Source organism: Melospiza melodia, chromosome 14, assembly GCF_035770615.1.
Source record: "Melospiza melodia melodia isolate bMelMel2 chromosome 14, bMelMel2.pri, whole genome shotgun sequence".
NCBI classification, from domain to species: domain Eukaryota; kingdom Metazoa; phylum Chordata; class Aves; order Passeriformes; family Passerellidae; genus Melospiza; species Melospiza melodia.
Genome location: NC_086207.1, coordinates 15,273,166 through 15,299,043, shown reverse-complemented (window position 1 = coordinate 15,299,043; position 25,878 = coordinate 15,273,166). Strand labels below are relative to the sequence as shown.

Sequence of the window (25,878 nt, the reverse complement as noted above, 5' to 3'; positions counted from 1 at the left end):
TTTATTTACCCTATTTTGAAAAAATTGGCTTTTTTCCTTCTTTATGATTACTTGTCCAGCAGTGGAGAGGATCTCTTGCTGGGTAAATGGGTGTTTTGCAGCAGGGTGACTATCTCATGTCAGGCAGGATCACAGATTGAATTCACTGGTGTTGAAAAGTGAAATTTCTGCCCTCCCATTACTGCCCTTCTCAGACATGCTTGAATATAACTAAATGTTTAACATCTAGAGGCCAAAGATATTCAAAGCCAGATTCACCTAGGAGGAAGAAGTAATTTCTTTTAGCAGTCCAAGAGACCAAATCTTCTGAAAGATTCTGATCTTCTGAAAAGGCTGTTTGCACCTACTACCACATGTAGAATTATTTCTGTATTATCAACCTTGTTTTCATTCATTTGTGGCAGCATCCTGACATTGTTTGCCCATGTAGAAGCAAGAAAAATATATGGTGAATGTTCCTGTAGTTTCTCTCTAGGATTCTTTCCTAACCAGCTATCCTAAATGCAGGAAAACTGGTCTAGCTACAATGCCCAGGTTCTAAAACACGCCTGATGATACAAGATAGACCTGGGTCACAAACCTCCTGCAATCCTGGCTCAGAGCTTTTGCTCTGTGGATGGGAGTGGGTGAAGATGGATTCTGAGTGGGAGGCAGGATGGCCGTGCTGGGCAGACACCTCAGGGCTGTCCCCTTGCTCAGGGCCACCTCTCACGAGCAGGACCCCAGGGGGAGAACAGACACTACATGAGGACTGTAGGGAGCTACTGAGATTAAAACAGTTAAAACAACAGGAACAAAACAGACACAATGGGACAAAAAAATGGACAGGAACTGTTCCAAAGAAACACCATCAGATGGAAAATCAAGCATTCCTCCTTTGCCATTAGGCCCATAAGAAATTTGTTCTACATGCAGCCAGGATGAAAAAGAGGAAACAGAAAGAAATGTTAGAAATTTTTTGGAGTCATGCCTAGCAGAGGGATGTTTGGGGTTGCAAAAGTAAAATGATTGATGTGATTTTCTTTCTTGTGGTTTATTTTTCTTTGAAGCGTGAAAAATGGCTCTTTCCCATGCCGAAAATTACAAGACAGGTAGGATGTTCCTGTTTGTTTGTTTGTTTTTATAATATCAAAATTAGGATCCAAGACTGATGTTTAAATAAGTAATTAATTAAATAGAATCATCCCTGGATCCTAATTTCCATATTTGCAAGACTGAAAACAAACAGTGGAAGGTGTGCAATAGAAAGCATCTCAAAGCTGTGAGAATATGTCCACCTTCAGCTGGAGGTACCTGAGTCATTTCAGAGCCTGAACTGCCCTGGATGCAAGAATTGCCTTCTGGACCATGTGCACTGGGGGTGCAGGTTGTCACCTGCAGGAGGCCACACCAGCTTCTCTAAAGTTACTGCTGGTATTGGAAGTGCTCAGTTGAGTGTGAGCTGACTGAAGGACTGTAGTAATCAAAATCCTTGGGTCTTGTCCACCACCAGTTGATGCACCTTTGATTTTTTGGGCTGGCTTTGGCTTGGGCACTGTGTGACCAGACAGATCCTTCTGCAAATGGTCATCTGGTAAAAATCTGGTTTCTAGAAATCCAGAGATCATGGATTAAATGTCTCTGCATTGGGTTATGTAAGCAAACAACTATAAGGCCACACGTACACTTCTGGTAATAGGCTTCCCTTAGCAAATAACTCAGTAACTACTGAAATACATTGGAGTATCATTCTGATTAATTAATGCTACAGGTCCTGAGATCTAATGGTTTGGTAATCTCATAGTTTGGTTTGGTTATCTCATGGTTTGGTAATCTAATGGTTTATTAAACCATTGCAACTCATGTTCCTCGTGATTGTAACGGGAGGAATTGACATGGCCTCTGCCAAAAGGAACCATACTTCTGCCGTGTTCAAGATCACAATACCAGTCTGTGGACTGTGGCAATGCTGTTCTGAGCAGGTCAGTTTTCATGCTGGATGCTCATGTCCATGAGTGCAGCTGTTTGCAGTGCCCAGGCTCTGCTAACAACTCAGGCCTGGGTTTGTGCTCTTAAAGAGTTCATCCTTTTAAAGGAAGGTCTCTGAAGATACTTCACAGGCCAGTAGGAAAAGGCACATGGCAGCTGCAGGTCTGGGCTCAGAAATGCAGTATTTGTACCCCTTTGTGCTTGCTATAAATTTGGTGCTTGCTGGGATCTGAATTGACTCAGGGAATGAAACACCCTTTGCAGGGCTTTTCAAAGTGGACTTCCCGCCTCTTCCACCAGCATTCCATTTTAGGAAACACCAAAATGCTTTCCCCATGAGAACTCCCTCTGCAAGCATGGATCCAAGCCAGGGTAATCCCATACTCTGCAAAGCTGTGCAGTTCACATGGCACAGGATGAGCGTCCCTTCTGGATAAAGCTCTGTGAAACCAATGGTTACACCACAGCAGCCCCCTGCCATCACTTCATACAGCAGACACATTCATAGCAAGTGGATCAGCCAGGATCCAGTTCCCAAATGCAGGGCTTGAAAAATTAGACACTCCCATTGCTGCTCAGTGGGAGCTGGGCATTTTACTTCCCTGCACATCCCACTGAGTGGTCACAACCCTTTTTTCCTCCACCTCCCCCACCTCCTTGCCCCAAGCTTGATTAACATGGCAATGGAGATTGAACTGTGTGCATACATTGATTTGCTGGGTGGTTTGGCAGAAGGAAGCAACCCCAAGCTACTTACCTGAGCGCAGAGCCCTTTGGCGTGGCAATACCATAGCCCTTGGAGTCCAAGTTACCTCCCACCTTCATGGTGTCGCAGGGCTTCCGCTGCTCGATGTACTCGTTCATGGTGGACTCCAGGAGGTAAGCATACTTCCCTTTGGACTTCCTCACCCGGATCATCCCCTCCTCCGTCGTCCTCACAAAAACGGAGGGCTCGGCTGACTTCATGTACGTCCACATCTTCTCAAACACTGCTATTTTGGATCGCTGCGTAGGACAGCAGAAACCCAACAGAAGCGTTAACGGAGGTTTGGGTGCCCCCTGAGATTTCCAGCTTGGACTGAACAAACACCCACACATCAAACAGGCCAAGGAAGCCAAAAGGGGTAACAGGTTGTTACCACTTCTGCACCAGGGCCCAGATCAATCCCTGATTTTATATTCTCATACAGAGTGATGTTGCAGATCAAACCAAGGGCAAGCCAAGCTGGAAATCTGGAGATGGTTTCATTTGGAGTTGCTCAGAGCAGGTCCTTGGTAACGTGGGGAGGCTCACGGATATTCCATATTTGTGTTCACAACTACAGAATATCACATGCACTGGAGTCACTGCCAATCTTCTGGCAGGCTGTAACATGGTGAGGGGAAGCAAGTGAATAGAAACCAGACCTGAGCTGAGGACGAGAGAGGACGGACCTGGAGGACTTGCCAAACAAGAACCTTAGAAAAACGTTTGCATTAAAGTTTCCTTTTTACCCTAAAAAATTCTTTAGTGGAGCCAGCTTCCAGGGTGCCATAGGCGATTTCTGTCTGCTTGGCCAAGTCCTCTGCGCTCTCGATGGGGGACACCATCCTCTCCACAGTGAGGAAGGCAGCCAGGTTAGCTGTGTAGGAGGATATGATGATCAAGGTGAAGAACCACCAGACGCCACCCACTATGCGGCCGGAGAGAGACCTGGGCACAGAGAGGAGAGTCAGGCAGGAGCAGGGGGAAGGTCTGAAAGGTGCAGCTTGTGCTTGCAGGCCCATCATTACCTGGCCATTTACCCAAAGTTACACTCTCCAGCTGCTTCCAAGGAAGCCAGAAGTCTGTCTCAGTTCCTAATTTGCTTTTAAAGGTGTTGATGTAATTAGAGTGGGGATAAATAAATTCACAGTGAAAAAAAACTAGCAATAAACTGAGAGAATTTGCTTTCGTTTTCAATTCCTTTCAGAGTACAATATTAATGACAAGACATGGAGATAATTATGAGAAAGTTTAGCTGGGCAGGGAGCAATGCCCATCAACAATGCCTCTGTTGAGGTCTCTGTTGTACCATGTACCCTGGCAGGAAGGAGCACCAGCATGGAACCAGACCAGAAACACTGCCCAGCTGTGATCTTCTGGTGAGCTCCTCCATCGCCTGAAGTTTAAAAAAACAACCCCTGTGTTTTTCTGTAAGACATATTGAAGCTCAGAGAGGAGTTATGGTCTTAATGAATAATTTGCCTACTGACATTCTCTCTTTTGTATTCAGCAGATGGTTAGACAAGATGTTCATAATAATGCTTTAAAATCTAGGTGTTTTGTACTGTCTGCACTCAAATAGCCAATTAACTGTAACCATTTGATAGCTATAGAGGCAAATAAGTCAAGCAGGCGTTAATATTAAAATCTTTTCAAATATTTTTTGAGTGGAAGAGGATTTTAGAATGATGTCAGCATTCAGGCATTCTGTCTAAATTATTTATATGCTCCTTCTCTAGATGCGGAGCGCTGTCCCAGACGGAAGGGAACATACAATGCTGTTTGATAAAGCCAGACAGCCTGGCTAAGGAGGACTTGCCTGTGAGAAACACCATTTATTTCTCCACAGGGGACCATGTTTCAGCATTGTCTTTTTGCTTATCTGAGTCACTCTGCAGAAATATGGTTTATGGGATGGTAACAGAGATATCCCAGTCCAGCTAAGGGCTAAAGTTAGGTGAGACAAATGTGAGCATCTTGCATCCCATCTGCAGAGAACACTCAGGCTACAGGACTGTCAGCACATACAGCTTCACCATTTGTTTCATATTTGGAGAGGGACTGGGGAGGGAGGAAGCTATAGATTCAACTCACACATCTTCAGATTGATGAGGAAGAGGAAGAAAATTAGTCTGGATGATGTGTGCTCAGAGAAGGAAGCGCTCAGAAAAAGCACAGAGGCATTAAACAAAAGTAACCAGATAATGTCAAATACAACAATCTCTGCTGATGAAGGCCACTTTGAGCTGGCAAAATCCATTTGCATGGCAAATAATCACATTCATCTCCAGCTGCAAATTATGAAGCCTTTCCTTCCTGATGAAGCTGAGATATTTCTGCGACTGATTTCAATCCCTTCAGCTGCAGTCAGCCAGATTCCTGCCTCCAGACCCTCAACATCCTGGTGATATTCACCACCAGCTAAGCCCAGGGGGCTGCCTGCCCTCAGCTGCAGATGGCTTGTGCTTCCCGGCTTCACACCTGGCATTGACAGCATGGAGAAGTAACTTTGGTCTGCTGAGCCTGGAAGGTAACAGGGAGGGCTGGGGGAAGAGGGACAAGGGGCTGTTTCTTTCCCCAGGGAGACAGAAGGATGCAGGCAGGATTCATGTGTCCATCATGGACTGGCTTCATCTGGGCTGTCCCTGCTGCTGGTGCTGGTCATTCCTCCTCATGGCAGGAGGAGGGATGTGCTCACTCTCACAGGCTGTGGAGGAGAGGAGAGGTGGTCAGCAGCTGCTAGGGCTGCCAGCATGGCAGGGGCCTCGTGAGCGAGTGATGTTTTGTTGCTGACACTGCTAGTGGGCAATGCTTGCCCTCATTGCTGGATTGACCTGGAGCTGGAAGCTGTGAACCAAAACTGCTGAAATGCACAGCAGAGAAAACACTGAGCCCGTGGGATCTACAGGACGTGGCCCTTTTGCTCTGTGGCTGTGCAGCACTTGGCACAAGGGAGAGCTGGCCAGTGATGGAGAATCTGGAAGGACAGAGCAGTGCAATAAGGATTGTAATGATAGTCATGATGAACACCACTCCACAGATGTGATCCCCTGTGACAGCCTGGCCCAGGAGCAGTGAACACAGGCTAGACAGAACTAGTTGGGTTTCTCTTGTCTGTTTAGACTGAGCCAATGCCTGCTTAAAATGGCAAGTGCTTGCAAAGGTAATATCTGTTACCACCTTGTTCTGCTCCTTCTGTAGACACAGCAGATGAACAGCAGAGCCTCCATCACAGGGCACATTTACAAAGTGCCTTTTTAATTTAGGAGATATTGTCTGATTTCTGACAAGAGTGACTTCAACATTAGGGAGCTAAAAGCCTGGTCAAAAACCAGTGGGACTTAGAATTTATGTTTATGCTCTAGTAAGACCAGTCACAGAGGAGTAGATGCATTTTGTACTTTGAAGTCACTGCGAGGTTTTGAAAGTCTCACTCTGGAGCTGGGTAACAAAAAATGACCTTGTATAACAGAAATGTTCTGCAGCTTGAGCCCTGGCTCAAGTCCTTCTCTCCTCACTAATGGGTGCTGTGGGGTTTAAATCCTCTTGCACGAGGACGTGTCCCTGTACCTGTTCAAGCATAACGTGAAGGAATCAGCACCCTGCTGAGTGGAAAGGAGTCAGTAACTCAGCCCCTGCAAAGCTCAGGTGAGACTGAGCACCCTGGTTAGGACTTTAAAGATGTGCTAAGGTTCAGATATTTGGATCTATCTATTTGACCTCTGCATTCATTTATGTTCACTATCATTGCAAACAGCAGGGTCTAAATAAAATTGGACTAAAATAAGCAACGGTAACAGTGTAAGAAGTTTTCATTAATGGGGTGCAAAAAGGGGTAAAATATCTAAATAGACCAGACTGTACTTTTTTCAACCTGTGTTACTTCCTCTGCACCTAGACTCTTCTTTCCTACACAATCCAAAATAAGATATCTTGACTTCTTCTTCTATCCCTGCCTGTGCTGTGTAAAATAACACACCTCCACTCTTGTCCCTGGCTTGGGATCCTGCCTGTGCCTTCCAGAACTGGCAAGAACAGGATGCTCCTTCCCATCATTACCCTTGCAGGAGTAAGTAGTAAATACTCTGCCCTCATTATCCACAGTGCACAATCTACTTAAAATTAGAGCTGGCTGGGAACCAAGATTTCAGGACCGTGGAAAACTCTGAAATTGTAAATAAAGCCTTAATATTCTCATTTGGAATGCAAAGATAACGGTTGCAAATGTCCTCTAAAAGTAGCACTCTGAAAATGGTTGTTTTGTGTCTGTTCAAGCTTTGCTTTTTGCTATTACTTATAGTTTAATTTCTGAAAGACTAAATGGTATAATTTTAACATAGTAAACAATTTTGTTTCTGCTTTCTCTTTCAAATAATTATCTTTTAGCATTTATAGTACATTATATCCTTACCTACTGCATATATAATTTAAAAGATAATTCTGAAATGTGCTACTTTAAATCTGCCCAATAAAAATACTGCAGATGGCTAAGCTGAAAGTAATAATTTTGATTTTTTTTTTTACTTACATGACTTTTTAAAAACCTTTCCTTGCAAAAATAATTGCATTTTGCCAGCAGAACACAGAAAGGAATTGTAAGTTCCCTTTGTTCCCAGGAAGAGATTTGTTCTAATATTTTAGCCTTAGCATTGATGGATCATACAGGAATAGAAAATCATGCATCTATAATCTCATTTCTTAAAACAAAATGCAATCCTTGATCAAACAATTTTCTCTTTGATCTTATCCCTCATGGAAGGTAGGAAAACCAGCAGGAGTTTGCTTCTGCTTTGCCATCTATTAGAAGAGAACAATATATTTTTGCAAAAAAATATTAACAAGATCATCAGAAAATATACAGAATAAACCTCATTGGAAAACTGTTCAAGCACCAGTTCAGTTCTCTCCCACTTCTCCCTTCCCCCTCCCCAAATCCATTCCTTATGGAGAATTACACCTAAACTGACAGTGTTTTAATTAGAAGTGCAAATCTGGGATCCTGAAGCCATAGTTGCTTTGGGAGGATTTCCCAGATTTGCTGCTAAATTCAAGTCTAATAAAGGCTCACTTGCTCAACTGACATATTTGTCACTGAATGAATTTATGCAAAACTGTTGAAAGAAAAGCTCTTCTGTGCTTGTGCTACTGATTGTGGGTCAAATCCACTTTTGGTCTTCTACCCACACAGAGTCTCTGATCTCCAACACAGCTCTGTGAATTTGATACTGATCTAGACAATTCCATGGTTCTGCCTGAAATCTGGCTCGGTAGTGGATTAATTGCATGCATTTTGCACCAGTTTTGCTCTTATATTAAGCAAATTTTCAATATGAAACCCTGTCAACGTAAAGAGCTTTGCTTTTCCTCTGTGTCACAGACCATCTGGCATGGTTGGTCTCACCACTTTACCTCCTGACATGAACCCCAGATTTGCTGAAAAGGCAAAGGAAGAAATTCAGTGTGGGGTTGTGGAGCTGGGATCAGCTCTGGGTGCATCCATCAAGTACAGACTGCAGAGCTCTTATCCTCTTATTTTCTGCTGTGCCATGGAGAGTTTTGAATGAGTTCACAACTTCTTGCCACAAAATTCAAGGGATCATAATGCAAGTTTTTATTTTCATGTTGCATTACTAATTTTCTTGCCATATGAGTTTGCTTTTACTTGTTATTGAATCCTAGCTCCTGGTACAAGACTTTGGAACCCTGAGTGCAGTGCTGGGCTTTAACATGCAGTGTCAGGAAAGCCCTTACAAATACAGAAGTAAGAATGTTTTCCACTGATATTCTCATTTACCTCTCCCAGAGGGACAAATTCTTTCTTTATATCACACAACTTTTCCACAGAGCTAAGAGCTGCATATTTTGGTTCCCTTTGGGTAACACTAACCAGGGAGACAGGGTAAGGAACCTGAGGGTGCACAGGCACTGGGAGTCCCATGCTGGCTGTGTCCTGGATTTTTTCTCTAATTCTTGTTAAAAAGAAAAAAAAAAAAATAAAATTAGGGCTTCTTCAGTTTTGCATATGGGCTGGAGATCTACTCTTGTGATTTCAGGCAAACCCCGCCAGTCCATCTCACCCCAAATCCAACGTGCTGGAAGAAGGCAGTATGGGTTATGGAATCCCAGCAGAAGTGCCTTTAAGAAGGGGCCTTGTGGATGCTCACAGTGTAAATATTGCATCAACTGAATGTGATCTCTGCAAACACACAGAATCTCCCAGATTCAACAGGGGGATGTATATCTGTGAGGCGTTAATTATAAATCATGGTTTATTTACTGTTTCTTTCTGCCTAAGCTAATGGCTTTGGACAGCAGCGTATGCTCCCTCTCCTACTGTTTCATCTCTTCTTTTGCAGAATATGTTGGCATTTTTTCCCCCTTCAATTTCCCTTTAATGGGCAAAACCTCATTCTAAAATGAGTTTTCCTGCTTAGTCAGAAATGCATCATGCCACTTGTGGTTCTCCACTCATTGGGCCCTGGATTACTGCAGTGCTAAGTATAAGCATGACTGCAGGAGCAGCTCCGTGCTGTTTTCCAGACATTCACTTAGCATTCTGACAGGCAAGAGGTGCCTAAGCCTAATCAGAGGACCAGCATCCAGGAGCTGGGTTTTTCTGTTCCCTGTGAAGCCCTGCTACTTTATGGGATGCTGGATAGCTTACTCCATCTCTCTAATTTGGCTCCTAGCTGTGGGAGAAGAGGATGAATCACATTGGTGAACCTGTCCTGGGTGGGTGGCCTGAAGCAATGGCCACCGGGTGGAATTTACCTCTGAGCTGCTGCTTTGCCCAATTCCCCTTCCTGAGACACTGAATCCCAGCAGGCAGAGGCAGCATCACACGGGCCCAGCCATGCAGGGCGTGGGTGATGTGTGCACTCCACAGCACTTTGCAGGTTGTGCCCTTGTGTGTCCAAAACAACACCTGAGGGTTCTCAGCAAGCACAACTCACCTGCTCAGCTAGAGGGGTGTTGGAAGCACAAGATGCCAAACAAACTGGGACTGACATGGGCAGCAAGCCCTCTTCAACTTCAGCAGGACCCACAAAAATACTGCAAGAGAGCAGAACTGCAGGACTGAGGTATCACTGCCATCCTGCACAGCATCCCTGGCTGCTGAAATGAGATGTTTAACCCTAAAATTGCAGGATAATGCACTCAGCTCTTCTAGAGGGCAGCTAAAGACAGTACAAATGCAGGGCCAGGATAGAGGGATGAGGTGGAAACCTAAGGAAAAATGAGTATAGCTGAAAGGCAGAGAGGTAGATGTGATCATCCTCTAAAATACACACAGTGTGCCTCTTCCTGTTGCAGACAGGGTGCTTGAAGGGATGGATATTTAGATAGTGATTTGCTGAGAAACACGTGGTCACTTGGGGCTGCTTGGCAGCCCCAGAGAAAGGCAAAGTCATCCCTCTTCTGCTGTTTTGCCAGCTATCACTACAAGGATTAAAACCCCAACTCTCGTCATGCCTTTGAGCAAAAATTTCACTGTGAAAAAGGCTCTTCATGTATTTTTCTCACTCTGATGACATTTGTTCACTTTGCTGAGAAAAACTCACAAGGTGACAAGCATAAAATTTTGTCAGAAGCAGTTGCTGGAGAGCCCCAGGAGATTCATTATTCAGGAACTTCCTCAACCTCAGGTGGCCCCAAATTTAACAGCACTCATCCTTCTTTTTGAGCAACAGCCTATTGTGCCAATGTCCTTTACTGAGTTGCTGGATTCCATATGGTCTCCCACAGTCTCTTCTTCAAAGTCTACTTGATGAAAAAGCTGCTTTTTCCCCCAAAAGATTTAATATGCTTTGGATTATGTGCCATCAGTTCTTCATTTTTCCAAGATCCTCTTTAGCCATCTACCTTTGCTCACACTAGAGCTCTATTTCTGAGACTTCTGGGCAATAATGCTACAATAACCTACTTCAGACTTCTTCCAGGGAGTCTTGCCTTCGTTCATTTTGCTTTATTTTTTTCCTGTCTTTTGTCAGATTTCCCAGTCTGATGAGAGACAGGCTTTGCTCTGGAAGGAGAGTATTTTCTGCACTGGAAGATATTAACTTTGGCAATCTTTCCAAATATTCCCTTCATTTTATCTCTCATTTCTAATTTAAAATGTGATTCCTCACCAGGACCGTACAAGTTGGATTTTCTCTAGTTTCAGTTTGGAGCCTTTCTTTTTTGAACAGGGACAGACATACTATATCTCTTGTAGAAGTGGTGAGGAATGAATCTGCTCTCCCCAGACAGTGTTTTTAGAAGAGTTTTATGTGCACAGGTGTGCCTGTGTTTTAGCATTAAAACTCCCATCCTGTGAAGGGAAAACAAATTCAGTGTTTCTGCTCTCCCCTATTTCACCTGCCAGGATCCATTTGGTGATTTTTAAAATCTTTTTTTTAAGGCTTCAGAAGCACTGTTGAGATGAAAAGCTGCCCCCTCCCTCTGTTTTCCTCTCTGCAGCCTGAGAGTTTCCTTCTTATTGCAAGCTTCAAGAAAAGAGAGGAGAGAAAATTCCTCCTCTGGGAGAGCATCCTGTGCACTTGGCTCCTGCAGCTGTACTCTTCATCACATCTCACACCTATACACAGGGCACAAGTGCTTTTTTGTATTGGTTTTCTCTTTCACCACATGAGGACTAATATCCTTCCCCTCTACTCCTCTGTTCACACACTCTCCTCCTATTACTCCTCATCAGACTGAGTTGGGAGAATTCATTAGTGTATAAAACACGCTTTGAAGTTGTCCAAATAACAGTGATGTAACACTTTTGCACTTCTATAGACTCTTTTATCTGAAGATCAAAGTAGTAAGTTATGATTACCATGATTGGATTATTGCTGCTTAGCCTTTGGATCTGAGGGTAAGCAGCAACTCTTCTGGGTAGGCACTAATCAGAATTACTGCATGATTTTATTAAATAGATTGAATGCCATCAAGTGTGCTGCTGCTGTTTAAGGCAAGGGCTGTGTGCCTGAGCTCTGTGCCCTTTCCTGCCATCTGAGCATATGAATCAGCTGCTCTCCAGCTGCTCCTTTGATCCATGTGGAAATGGAGGGAAGGCAAAGACAGCGTGGAAGACTTCAGAGGTGACACCAGGCTCTGCCCTTTCCAACTCCAGACTCTGCCCAAGCACATAAGAATTTTTGCCCCAATTTCTTAGCAAGATCCACATTTTGCTTTTCCCAGTTACTTGGCTTCCTCAAGCCTTTCACAATGGATAACACAATATCTCTGTCCTATTTCAATAAATTTGTCTTAACTTCTCATCATCTTGGGGTGTTACCATGGGAATTGCTCAGTGAACAAATGCATTCCTGAACTTTTCATGAAAAAGGGGATATGGTGCTTCCCCAGTTACAAGGATGAGTAGTTGGGATGAAATCTGACACAAAAGCAGAATAGGCCCCATAAATGCCTGTTGCAGTGTTCACAGGGGTCCCAGGATGAGGGAAGAGACTGACTCCATGTTTCAGAAGGCTTGATTTATTATTTTATGATATATATTATATTAAAACTATACTAAAAGAATAGAAGAAAAGATTTCATCTGAAGGCTGGCTAAGAATAGAATAGGAAAGGATGATAACAAAGGCTTGTGCCTCGGCTCTCTGTCCGAGCCAGCTCACTGTGGTTGGCCATTAATTAGAAACAACCAGCATGGGCCAATCACAGATGCACCTGTTGCATTCCACAGCAGCAGATAACCAATGTTTACACTTTGTTCCTGAGGCCTCTCAGCTTCTCAGGAGGAAAAATCCTAAAGAAGGGATTTTTCATAAAAGATGTCTGTGACAAATGCCAAATTCCATTGGAATTAAGGCAGAACTCTGAGCCTCCCAGTGGAAGGCCAGTTGTGGGGATGACACCAGCAAAGAGCAGCTGGGGATGCTTTTTGTGTTTCTTTAGCCAGAGAAATTTGAATCAAGGAGTTCAAAGCTCATTCGAACGTGTATCCAGTGAGTGTGCACATTGATAAAAGTAATGTACAGCATATGGAAGAGTTATTTAAGCAGGGCTTCCCTGTGAAAACACACTCAGGGCTTCCCATCTTAGCTACAATATTTTTTTCGGAGTGCCAACATTAAAGCAGTATGTGAGAGGCAGCCTTGCAGAGGACAGCACCTGAGGGAGGTGGAGGCCATTCAGCTCCTCACAACCCTTATTCTTTGACAAAAACACTTGGCAGTCGACCTAACTATTAGAGAGACACAACCACACTCAGTCCTGCCTGCAGAGCCCAGCTGAGCTGACTGCTCAGGAACAACTTGTTATTGAGAGGAAATGGGAAAAAGCCTGCTGCTCTCACTGACTGAAAATCAGCAAGTCTGAGTACAGCAGGGGGGTCCCTGGTGGCTCTGAGAGTCTCCTGCTGCAGTCAGGGAGGAGGCTGTGAGTGTCAGAAGGCAGCTCTGTAAATCTTAGTGCTCCTCATCATCCTGAGTCAGTGCCCAGCACTAGAAACACAAACAGCACCTTCCAGTTCCATGTCAGAGAACACAGAATGGTGTGAGTTGAAAGGGATTTTTAAGTTCATTTCCTTCCAATCCTCTGCCATGGGACAACCTTCAAAGGTTGCTCCAAGCCCCATCCAACCCAACCTTGAACATTTCCAGGGATGGGGCAGCCACAGCTGCTCTGGGCAACCTTTGCCAGGGCCTCACCACCCTCCCAGGCAAGAATTTCTTCCTAATATCTATTCCAAATCTACCCTCTTTCATATAAAACTTCCCAAGATATTTTAAAAAAAGGGAAATGCACTTTCCCCCCTGCTATTTTCAACTTTGTTTTCAACGAAAAACATGAGAAACATTTATTTAGTCCTGAAGAAAGAAATTGCAAAAGTATTTTTAGGCTAATATATCTGCTTTTAGATGAAGTGTTTGATGACTTATCTTAAACACAGCTGGTGGAATGATTAGTGAATCTGTCACTCAATGGGAGGAGTTTCAGCAAATTTCTTGCTGTCCCCCAGCAACCTCAATGCCAAAGGCCCAAAGTCAGAACTGTGGGAGAATGATTAAATATGCCTGAAAGGAAAAGCATCCTGAGGAAGTAGCTTACAGGTCAGTGGAGGAAGCATTCATTACCTCTGCAGCATTTAGACATTTTCAGATGGCAGAGTGTGCAAATTCAAAAGACTAATTTTTCCTTTACAGAACAAATTGCATCGTTCCAACAATGCTCTCTCAGTTGGTTATTTCCTCCTTCTTTCCAAATGAAAAAAAAGGACAGCAAGGATGATTATTTTAAAAGAATTTCCATTTTCCCCTGGCTGCCATGCTCTGGTTGCCATGGAAGTGCACAGACTCCAAAGGGGACTGTTCAGTTGGATATTGTGCAATTTGTCAAGCTGTTCCTCTGGTGAGTAACTTTCCCTGGTTAAGTGCATTTTAGAAATAAGTGTGGTCATCAGTTCCTGGTGATTTGCAAGTGCTGCTGTTACCCTGTGACCTGAGCTTGCTCTCCCTGGACATAATTAACTCTGCCAGGTAGAGATAATTGCAACATCATTTGCAATCACTTTTATAAGGCAAAGAGACTTTTCCAGAAGTTGAAGTCCTGATTTCCTTACTTTTATTCTCAAAGAAAGCCAGCTCACCACTTCAAGCAAACCAGCACAAATGAATGAACCTGAGCTTTGTCCCCACAGAATCATTAAGGCTGGCAGAGCCCTCTGAGATCGGAGTCCAACATTTCCACAGCACTGCCATTAAAATTCACCATTAAACCACATGTCCATGCATTTTGAACACTTCCAGGGATGGCAAGTCCACCACTTCCCTGGGCAGTCTGTTCCAATGCCTGACCACCATTCCAGTGAAGAAATTTTTCCTAAACTTCAATTTAAATCTCCCCTGGTGCAATTTGAGGCCATTTTCAAGGCAGATTGCTTGGAGTGCCAGAGAAGACACTTACTGAAATCAAGAAGAGTCATCAGATAAATACCCCTGCTCAGCCCTCTTTTCAGGAAGGAATTAAATTCCTTTTGATTGCTAAATGCAGCTGGTTCTAATTTCTCTAATGCTAAATTTTTAGCAAAATAAGTAAGTACCCTGCAAATGTAAGTTTACAAAGGATGGAACAGAAATAATTTCCTTGAAAAAAATTCAAATCAATCCTCTCACTAAAAAAAAAAAAACAAATACCACAAAAAAAAAAATCCAAAAAACCAAACAAAAACCCTCACAAGTTTTTTTTTTTTTTTTTTTGTTTTTTTTTTTTTTTTTTTTTTTTTTGTTCTAATCAATTTTTGATTTGGATTTTGCCCCAAAACTGGCTAAACCCTTTCAGTATTGGGAAGATCTTGTTGAAATTTAAAATGCTGCTGTCTTTCAAAATCTGAAGTCTCCTGTGACTTTTTTCAATTGGGCTAAAAAGAAATGTAAATAAACAGGAAAAAGAGCAGAGGAAAATGCTCAGCATTAATTACAGGTACATGATAAATACCTGGTTTGCTGTTCCCCAGACAAACCACTCTGACGGAATGCAGGAGTGAGACTGAGGAGGAGCAGTGAACATGAGCACACAGCACAGATCAGTCAGAGCACTGTTCACATGTCACAAAAAAACAAATAACCATGTCCACAAGATGCCTATAAATAATAGATTGTATCTATTGACTGGAGAGCAGCCAGCGTCTATCTCTCTCCTTCCTGCCTGGGAGTGCAGCCATCCATCATCTCTGCCAGCAAAGCTCCCTGCTCAGCACACCCAGCTGTGGTCCCTGCCTGGCACAGCCCAGTGCACCCTGCAAAGCCTCTGCAGGCCAGGGAAGACCCTGTTAGCTCTTTATCCCAAACCAGCTGGAGGGTGGATGGTAGCTTGAGCCATGACTCCTTGCCCACACTGAACCCCACAGTCTTTAGGGCACGCTAAACAACATCTTTGAATCACCATTTCAAAGTGTGGCTTTATTTTGCTTTGAAATGGGAAATGAGAATTATTCCATCATTGTTATTTTAATGTTGGTGTGACCTGAGCATTTCCCAGCTGTGGTCCCACCTTGCACAGAGGCTCTTCCTGCTCAGGCAGCCCTGCTGATGCTCCCAAAGCATCCCCTGTCCAGGCTCTCTCTCAGACACAGATGGGATGAAAGCTTCCTCTGTGCAGGCTCTCTCTCAGATGGGATGAAAGTTTCATCCACCATTCACTCCCAGCACAGGCTGACCACGACATCTCCAGCTCTGTTCTCTATGAGACAGATTATAATGAGTGATTTCAAGCTGTGCTGCCCAATTATCATGAGAAGATACCCCAGTGTGCCATGATATGAGTATGCATTTCCCTTCTACTCACAGCAGATTTTGATCTGAATTCAGAATATGTATCCTTTTTGTTTCAACAGTAAAGAGAGGTTCCAAGAAGTGAAACTAATTTTTGGAGATTTTTATTTAATTTTCCTCTGGCAAAGCACAACTGATGTCTGCATTCACCAGGTGATATTGTGTGATATTTATCCACCTGCCAAACCTGACATGGGACAAGGTTCCTGCCGTCAACTCAGCTGAGAGTAACTGTCTATTCTAGCTCATGGTATTTTCAAATGAAGAAAAAATGCCTTTCTGGAAGATCTGTTTTAACCAAATGTATTTCATTTTAGTCAAACATAAATTTTCTGAGTCCCAGGAAGAATAACTGGATTAAATTTAATAGTCTTCAATATACAAGAAGTTGCTTTTGGGCTCAAACCATATGAAGCAACATATTTTGTGATAACAAAAAATAGGAGATCAAGATAAGAAGCTGACAAGAGATGCTATTTTGCTCCCTGTTTTTCCATTCTTTTCACAACAGTCAAATTATTTATTTTGCAGAAAATGATGGCGAAGACGAAAAATTCTGATGCCTTGTTTTGCTGCAGAGGAGATGGGAAGCCCAAGCCTCCCCTCAGTCTCCTCCTGAAAGGCCTCAAGTCCATCCTAAGTGAGGAATGGCTGCAATGTGCTGGACTTTAGCAAGGTCCTACCCCCGCCAGCTGCTACACACTGTGGTTATTTTAAGCTCTGAAGACAATTTATCAAATTACAGTTCTGAAAATGGTACAATGTGAGTCATATTTACTTCACATTTTTCTTTCCGCAGGCTCTCGCTATTGGCTGTGGGTTATTTATTACCTCTGATGCCTGCTCTGAGAAGCTCCTTTCTGGGTCTGTATTTCACCTTTAATGAGTGCTTTTGCAATTTCATTGCAGTTTTCTGAAGCTAAGGTGGCACTTAGCAAAGTCTAATGGTTTATGGCCCATTTCAGAGTCACTGATTCCTGCCTGTCCCTGTGGAGCTGAGCACAGCTCTGAGCTGCTTCTTCTCCCTCACCCTGCTGGGTACCAGCCCCTGCTTTGAGTGCTTTAAGGGCAACAACAGGGGCTGTCTCACCTCAACCAGGGCAAATTAGTGCTGGCAGGGACTGTTCCACACCCAGTGGGGTCAGTGATGGTGCAGAAGGTGGGCACACACTGGGCACACACTCCAGTGGGAAATGTCTGAGAGCTCTCAGCCCCCTTGGTTTGAAGCCACACATTTACCATGGAGCCATTCCTGGATGGATTCCCTGCTCATGCTCGTGTTTCAGCACCCACAGGCACAACACAGCTCCAGTTGGGACTCTCCATGACTGGTTGCTGCCTGCCCTTTGTCACATCCACCCAGTCGATGCCTAGACATGAAGGATTCAGAGCTTCAGTTGACCTCCTGCAAACAGGCTCTGAGCAGGTAACCCACAGCTCTGCTCTCTCTTGGCCATCCACAGGTCACCAAATTCACAGTGGGTCTTTAAAGTCCTTGGTAGGTTGTCCCCAATGTACTTAAAAGCCTGTTTAAAGCTCTGCCTAGTAAGACTGTCCTTAAAAAGGACAACAATTTCCTTCAAAAGCGAATTTTTGTCTCTTTGGGGCATCAAAGTTCCCTGAGGACTGGTCTGAGACTGAGGAATGCAGATTTACAAGAGCAAGTTATTGCTGCAAACCTCACCACCTGCTGTGCTGAGTGATGTGTCTGTGGTTTTGATCTTACTCTTTTTTTTTTAATGATAAATACATAGTGGCATATGCGCTTAAAACAAGCACGATCTGGAAAAATAACAAACAAACCTTCAGACAAATTTCCCCTGGTCCTTTCCAAAACAAAACTGAAATAAACAACCCAAAAACCTCTACAAAAACAAAATACACCCCTGCACTTGCTCCTTTCTGCTGGGGAGAGAATGACAGAACAGATGTATAACAGAAGCTATTTATGTTGGTTAATGCATTGCTGGGGAGATGCTGAGAGATAGTAGAGATAAGTTTAGAAGCAAGCACATAGGAAATATATTAGAATAGAGCAGATATCCCCACCTGCCCACAGTGTCATTCTACCAAGTGTTCATTTCTAAGTGATGTGTCACAGAAATCCTGCACTGGGTTCATGTGAAAAATACATGTGAAACAGGGAGCGGGCTCAGAGCCTTTCTGCACAACAACATCCTACAGAAATTCTCACTCTTCTGCTTCCTCCTGGCTTTCACATTACACAAAAATATCCCTCTCCCCTTACAACCATCTCATGGAGCTGTACTCAGAGTACTGGGAGTTATAATAATTCCTGTATTTAATTTTTAAGTTTCTATCGTCTTGCCAATAGTTGTAGCAGTCAGAAACTGCTCTTGTGTTCCATGGGAAAATATTGGTTTCAATGAAACTGTAATTTTCATTATCAGGATGATTAAATCAACCAACATTAAAATAACAATGATGGAATAATTCTCCTTTCCCATTTCAAAGCAAAATAAAATCACACTTTGAAATGGTGATTCGAAGGATGTTGTTTAGCTAGGGCAAATCTTGTTATCTGGATCAAACCCACTGATCTTTCCCTGACACTTTTTATTAAAGATGTTACCAAATTTGCTATCCCTCAAAGCCTCAGCTTTTCACCTCTCCCTGCTCCTCCTTGGATCAGAAACCACCTATTGAAATGGCCTCAAAGGAAGACATTTTCTTTTCTAAATAAAAATAATGACAAAAACAACAATGAGAATAAAAATCACAATAACCTGATCCTAATGCATGGGGCTGGTTACAAGACAGCAATAAAGTTGAAATTCCCTCTGCTGGGGAGACTTTCTGGATTCTCTGTCCAGCCTCCTACTAATCAATGATCAGATAATAAAACATATTCATAAAGGCTGTCACTATCAAAGTGCCCTGCAGGCTGTTATTTCCCTGCTATCACAAGCTCATTAACATTTGGATAAATTGGCATCTGATAGCCAAAAAGCTGGTGCTCAGTCTTCCCTGCCATCCCAGGGAGGCTGTGCTGAGCTGCACGGAGTTATCTCCCCTTGTCCATGGAGCTGTGTCTCCTTCTCATCCCCTGAGCTTTGATGCCACCACAGCAGGCTGGAAATCAGCCTCTGCCCACTGTCTTTGCCCATAAGATGGGTATTTCTGGATGGAACTTCCTTTGAAGAGAAGGGAGACAAAGCCTCCAAAAGGTAGTAAAAAATACCCAAGTAAATCTCAAGAGTCATTCACCAAAAAGTTCCTTTAGGAACACTTTGGATGTTGGGTCCATCTGAACTTTCAGGCAGCAGAACTGTTGGCTGAAATGGAAAGCAGGATGGAACTTGGTCTTTCTCTAACCTTTTTAAAGGTCAGTAACAATTAAGCCACTCATTGTGCTCCATATTTGGAGCGCAGACCATATAACCTTTCACTGGGCACCTATTTATTATTTCTCCCTACCTTGCTGGAAGTTTTTATCTTCCCTATAATGCTGGAATCATCTTATTTCTAGTAGCAACAAAATAAATGACTGACAAAATTTGATTGCAATTGGGCGGCTTTAGAAAAGCATGTTATAATTTCTGTAAATTCCCTCAAAAGAGCTCCCCAATAAAAATTTAAATGGTATTTTCATGGTGTCAAGTTTGAGGTCCCAAGTTCACAGCTGTGAGACCTGTGAACTTTTGGATCCTTTCTGAGTCTGTAACTGATTCACAAAGCCACACTTTGGTTCAGGAAAGGAGGTAAAAGTAGAACCTGTTCAGCTTCAAAGCACACAGAAAGATTAAACTATGAGAACTGGAAGAAGGTTGATTGGGGAAGGCAACCCACCTTGGAGAAATATCACATCCTTGCTGCATGAAAGCTCCTAGGGAGAACCAGAGGCTGTTGAATATCCCAAACTCATTTGTCTGGTCATTGGCTGGCTGGTCCCGTCCCTCCTCGTACTCCTCAGTGTGCCACTCGTAGGGGCTGAAGCGACTCACCAGGAAGAGGACAACGCTCACTCCAATGTAGGCAAAAACAATGCACATCCAGATCTCATAGGCCAAAGGATCCAGAAAGGAAAAAACTCCTGGTTTGGACTTTTGAGGTTTTTTTATCATTATTGATATACCTAAACTCATGAACGGTTTGGAAAAGTCTATAACTTCTTCTCGAACCAGGGTGATGGTTAATGGTGCCACAGCCACGTCTGCCCTCTGAAAAATGAAACAGAAAAGAGATTTTCAGACTGGGAATAAAATGTATCTACTAACTGCAGTGTATGATCCTTTGATCTCTGTTTAACCTCGCTATCTGAGAAGAAATCAGGCAAAACCAATTCCAAGAAAAAGGTTAAAAAGGAGAAGCCCACAATATTGGTGGATTATTTCCATTTTATCGCTACTGATTACCAGATCTGTTTTGAAATCACAGCACTTTCTTTTTGCAGCCACCCAGCTCTTCTCATCTGATGTCACAATATGATGAAGATGATTTTCTCTAAAAGAGCTTTATCATCCAGACATCAAAAGAGGCAAGGAAAGGCCAATCTCCTGAAAAAGGATGTCAGGATGTTTACTTCCATCAGGAACTGTCTTTTGATTGCATAACTGATGCAGGAGAAGAGAAAAATGTTCCAGCAACACTGATATGTACTCTCCACTAATTTTGCAGTCCATCTTGAAAATGGAGAGGGAGATGCATTGAAATGGCTGGCAGCATTTACAGTGGAGCTACCATCAGGAGACAGATCGTCCCCACTCCAACACAGTCTCACATGGACTTGGGGACTGATGCTCCCAGCATGATTTCCGTTGTAGGGAAAGGGAAATTAGATCCCTCTGTCTGAGGAATGACCTAAACAACACAGAGCAAGAACTATCACACCAAACCAGGTTTAGAAGTGTAGGGTGCAGGTGTACATCCCTGATGATGGAAATGAGTGGCTGGACAGAAAGTAATCTCATCCTTCCATTCACCACTCGTGCTGAGTGTTTGAAATCTTTTTCTTTCATCCTGCCATTACCATGCAAATATAAAACAGAGTAAAATTTGGAGATTCTACCCGTGGGAAAATATGACCTTTCGATACTTGTTCTTCTAAAAAGGTAAAGAAAAAGAATCTTGGAACTGTTGAAAGCAAACGTTTTGACATTTCCATAGGCACAGAAGGTGCCGTCTCTCCCCTAAATTAAAACATCTCACTTGGGCTGATTGTTTGAGCTGCAGTCCTCTGGAGAGCTCAGGCTGAGAGAGGGCAGGACTTCTTCTTGTTGGGATCTTTAGCTTGTCAGAGTGACCCTGAGAAAAGTTAGAAAGTGTCTTTTCCCAGCCCAGCGCTTGAAGAAGGAGTCAGAGCTCTTAATTTCTTGGTCTCAAGGTTGTTTATTGTATCTTAACTATAAAAAATTTTCTCCTGCCCTGCTGAGGTCCATCCAGCAGGACAGTTCCAGGCACACTGCCTGCCCCCAGGGCAGTGTTATGTCTTTATACTAAAAACTACATATGCAATGTTTACAATTACTTTTCAATACCTATCACCTATGTTAGACAGTGAGCAGTGAGCTTCTACTCTAAACCAATCTGTAAATGCCAACATCACAGCAGAAGATGGAGGCCAGGAAGAAGGAGAAAGGCTGGACACACCCAGTTCCCTCCATCTTGCCTCCTGACCCCCCATACCAAAAACCCCAAAAATCTACTTTTCCACCCTGTGATAACTTCACTATTATTCTACCCAAACTGTTGTGGCTTGCTGATCTTCATATAAGGTTGGTAATTTGCTCCACGGGTCATAATCAAACCCACAGGTGTTTTGGGCTCTGTGCCAGGGCTTCTGAGCCCCCTGGCAGGGGTCCTGGCCATCCTGGACTGCCAGAGGGATGTTCTGGGTTCCCACACCTCGAGGTTGGAAACTCACCCCATAGACGAGCTCTCCCACCATGCCGTTCCAGGTCTTGGTGTCGGGGTCCCGCGCGCCGTACTTGCCATCGCGCACGATCTCCAGCCGGTAGTGGTAGCCCACGTGCTTGGCAATCTCGGCAGCCAGCTCCACACAGTAGCCCTCGTACCTCTCATTGCCCTCAAACTGGTTGGCATTCTTCTTGAGCATCACGTACGGATCCTCCTGGCACACAGAAGAGCAGCATTGAGCCCCACTCCTCGTCCCAGATGTGCACACCAACTTTTGGTCTCCCTGCAAAGCTCTGGCTTTTTGTTGCTGTGCCAACACACACAGCCAACACAACGTGGGCTTGTTCTAGAAGGTACAAAGTCTGATTTTTTTTTTATTGTGGCATATTCTTTTTACTCATGCAGAATCTGTGTGCAGCTCCTGCAGTGATGGACCTGAGAGGAATGGAGTAGCTGGAAGGATTTGGGCAGCAAACCTTTCAGTGTAGTTCTGTAAGGGGTATTTAATGTATCTGAGCTGTGAATTTTTAAAGCCATGCCTGCCTGTGTGGGCACAGAGAGAATCAAATCTGCTGGACAGGCGAGAGCCTTAAAGTGTTTACTCAGTTTGGGTATTGTGCCTTCTCTGCAGACTCCCAGTAAGCAATCAACAAACAAATTAGTAATATTTCACGTTTCTGCAGGGTAAGTGTATACAATGACACAATACATGATACCATACATTGTGGGCTACCTATTATTCCTTCGTGATTACAGTGGAGATTTGCTTTTAAAGCAATGATTCATCCTCTCTGAACAAAACAGCTTATCCTTCCCAAAACTGCAGCCCCCATTCTGTGGGATAAATACAAACCACAGGTACAATGTTCCTGATTTGCCTGTGTTGATGCCTCTATCTTGTCATAATCTTTTGTATTTTCTACACTTAAGCATGAGAGCTCTTTAATACCTATTTAATTAGCCACAGCAATTTGCAGATACCTTTATGGAGCTGGCAGGAAACAGTAAATGCTATTATTGTTGTTATTATTATTATCATTATCATTATTATTATTATTGCTATTATAAAAATGATATAATACAAAGAAGGGCTCATGAGTGGGAAGAGGGAGCCTGCACATCAGGGAGATGGGGAGAGGGAGAGCTGGGGTGGAAGTCATGGCACTTACCAGGATAGTTGTGACTATGTAGGTCCTGTTCTGCAGGCTCGTAGACTCGTTGCCACTTTGAGTATCTACAGCTATTGGGACCAGCTTCTCATCTTCATTCCAATAGCCAATCTGCCCAATACAAAACCAGGATTAATATGGCTTTGGAATATTAGCCAAGGTACAGTAACAGGGTCATCCAAGCCAGATCAGCCTTCTCTGCATGTTCATACCCAGCCAGAAATCTCCTCTCCTGATTTTTCATGCCTTCGGTAAAGGGGACAGGGAAATTCCCCTTCCCACTGTGCCTCCAGCCTGAAAATAATAATGTGCATGATGTGCTACAGTAGCACAGTGCTTGTATGCATGCAAAAACATTTATCACATTGTACCGGAGATTATTGCCACTCCTACAAAGAAAGTTCACACTTTCCCTATGTGACTTCCAAATTTATTCTAATGGTGAGCTTGTCTGCTGCCGGTGCAGGTGCTAGAGGGTGATGAAAAATCATCCTGCAGCCAAAAGCTTGCATGAGTACTGGAGTCACTCTTGGGACATCTTGAGACAACAGGCCAAAAAATCAAGTCAGAACTTCTCCCCCATTCCTGTGCCAGTGTCAAAAGTTTGGGGTTATGAATAAACTGAGCATTTATAAAGGGAAAAATTCTGAGGTTAAATTCTGCTTAGTAATAATCAGGGATTTGGGCAGCTCTATCACTCCTTGCAGGTAAAGCAGAGTGCTGGCAAATATCTCTAGGAAGATCATGGTTGAGGTTATGCACTTGGAGGGCTTGATTTTATAAGAGGTTTTCCATCACCTCATGTAAGTACGAAGCTGCCTGAGCTCTGCTCATATGAAAGGAATTTCTTATCATAAATGGGAAAAGGTATTAACCAGGGCATGACCAGGAACCTGATGATGGTAGATTAGAGATCATGACAGCTGAGGAGAAAAAAAATCTCTGCAGGCTTCTAATCACTCTTCATTGCACAGACAAAAAGAATGGAAAGTGAGGAAAGGGCTTTCAAAGCTCTGCCCTAGGGCAACAAAAGTGGAGACATGGATGTTTGCTTTGCACGTCTCACCTGGTGGGTCTAAACTACAATATGCATCATGGCAATGATGTATATGTCTTTCAAACAAATATTATTTCTGATGGTATATACACAGAAAAATCAATACACTCAATTTCATCTCCTCTAGACTCTCCAGACTGCCAACTTATTGAAGCTCAGAGACCCAAACTGGGCATGATGCTGCCTTTGTCCTCTTATGAATACTTTGCAGTGGAGGACGACTACTTTGTACAGCTTCAAAATCACATTTATTTTGTCAAAGAAAATTTGCCTTTTTCCACTAGACTGTGGGGGGCTTTGATCTCACACCTGCTGCTCTCATATGCAAGCATAGATTTGAGATAGGGGCTGTAAATATGGAACTTTCTTTATTTACATTTTGTTAGTTTCAAACAAGTTTTTTATCTTTCAGGGGACTGAGGAGATGCAGAGAATGCCCCTTTCCAAAATACGTAGTAACTCTCCTTTATCAAGGAATAACTGAATTATTCTCTGTTCTTCAAATACATGGTATCCAAAGTGGGACATAAGCACCTAGAGTCAGATTTTCAAAAGGATTCATGTTTCAAGGGCTTGGCATCTCTGAATAAGGCCAGATTTTTCAAAGAGCCTGGGATACAGAAAGGGATCAAGACTTCAGAAGAGCACAAAGGTCTGTGTAGCTATTGGGACGTGGTTAGTGCTAAAGCTTTTGTCACTTCAAGGAGAACAGAATTAGGTCAACATAAAGGGTTCACTTACAATGGTTGGGGCAAACAGCTTCTGCCTGGCTCTGCCTTTGTTTATCCTTGGAAAAGTGGAAGGGCAAAGCCAGACCTAGAGCTGGGCCTGCACCAACACACTGTGCCAATAGCAAAGGCGAGCTGACCAAGTCTTAACATCCTGGAAAATTTTTGCCACACTTGAAATGCCCTTGTTCCTGTTGATAACACCTTCCAAATGTGATTTTTTAGAAACACACCACAAGTTCTCCCTAGTGCTTGGCTTTGCTCATGCCTAGAGCTGGGAATGCCTTTGCTGTTTGTCCACAAACAAATTTTCATGAACAGGAATGCCTATTGAGACCCAGCCACACTGCCACTCCAATATGGGCTGGAAGCTGACACAGGATGTTGGTCACTCCCTGCTTTACCTTTCTGATCCCATCGTGCTTCATCTCAATCACATGGAGGGTGTAGTTGGTCCTGCGTCCTTTCTCGTTAAACTGAACGTTGCCAGACAATCCTTCAAAACGGACCTTAAATACACAAATAGCAATGAAACAGCAAATTGGTCAGCTTCTCATGCAGTGGTGATTCAGCAGCAGTGAGAGGGGAGGGGAAGAAGGGTGCTGAGTGCAGTCATTACTCTCAATTCATGCAGGGGAGGCAGCATACCTGCCTGAAACTGGTTTGTCACTAAGGCTCACTCCCTACAGCATGCCTGGCCATGGACACTGCCATCCTCTTAACTAATTCTTTCATTTAAAAACCCTTTATCTTAAAATTCAGTGGTTTAAAACATAGAGCAGCCTAAGAGCTACCTCACAATGTGAGCCCATCACCTCTTGGGATGTGACAGTGAGCTAAATCAGCTCTGAACTCTTTGAGATTGCAGGGTTTTGTATTTTCTAAATCTGACCTGGAGTCGGGATTTGGCAAAGAATTTGTCAGCTCAAATCAGGAATTATAAATCAGGAGGAAATGTGAAACCATGGCCACAGCTCACAGCCATTATTTTTGTATAGAAAGGAGTCTATAAGTAATCAAGCAAATTTAATTACCTCTGCACCAGATTAATA

At 43.4% G+C, this 25,878-nt stretch overlaps 1 protein-coding gene across 3 annotated transcripts in view; it reads right to left on the bottom strand.

The window, feature by feature from the left end:
* GRIA1 (glutamate ionotropic receptor AMPA type subunit 1) overlaps positions 1 to 25,878 on the bottom strand; it is a 121,287-nt gene that overhangs the window by 15,253 nt on the left and 80,156 nt on the right. For all 3 annotated transcript variants that reach the window (XR_010029485.1, XM_063168880.1, XM_063168879.1), the window contains exons 8-13: positions 25,231 to 25,335; positions 23,042 to 23,152; positions 21,880 to 22,086; positions 19,806 to 20,176; positions 3,463 to 3,661; positions 2,726 to 2,973 (exon numbers count right to left, since the gene is read on the bottom strand). Coding sequence is in view for 2 of the 3 variants with exons in the window: in XM_063168880.1 (XP_063024950.1) it covers positions 2,726 to 2,973; positions 3,463 to 3,661; positions 19,806 to 20,176; positions 21,880 to 22,086; positions 23,042 to 23,152; positions 25,231 to 25,335 (1,241 nt within the window). In the remaining variant the exon portion in view is untranslated. The remainder of the gene's footprint in view (positions 1 to 2,725; positions 2,974 to 3,462; positions 3,662 to 19,805; positions 20,177 to 21,879; positions 22,087 to 23,041; positions 23,153 to 25,230; positions 25,336 to 25,878) is intronic.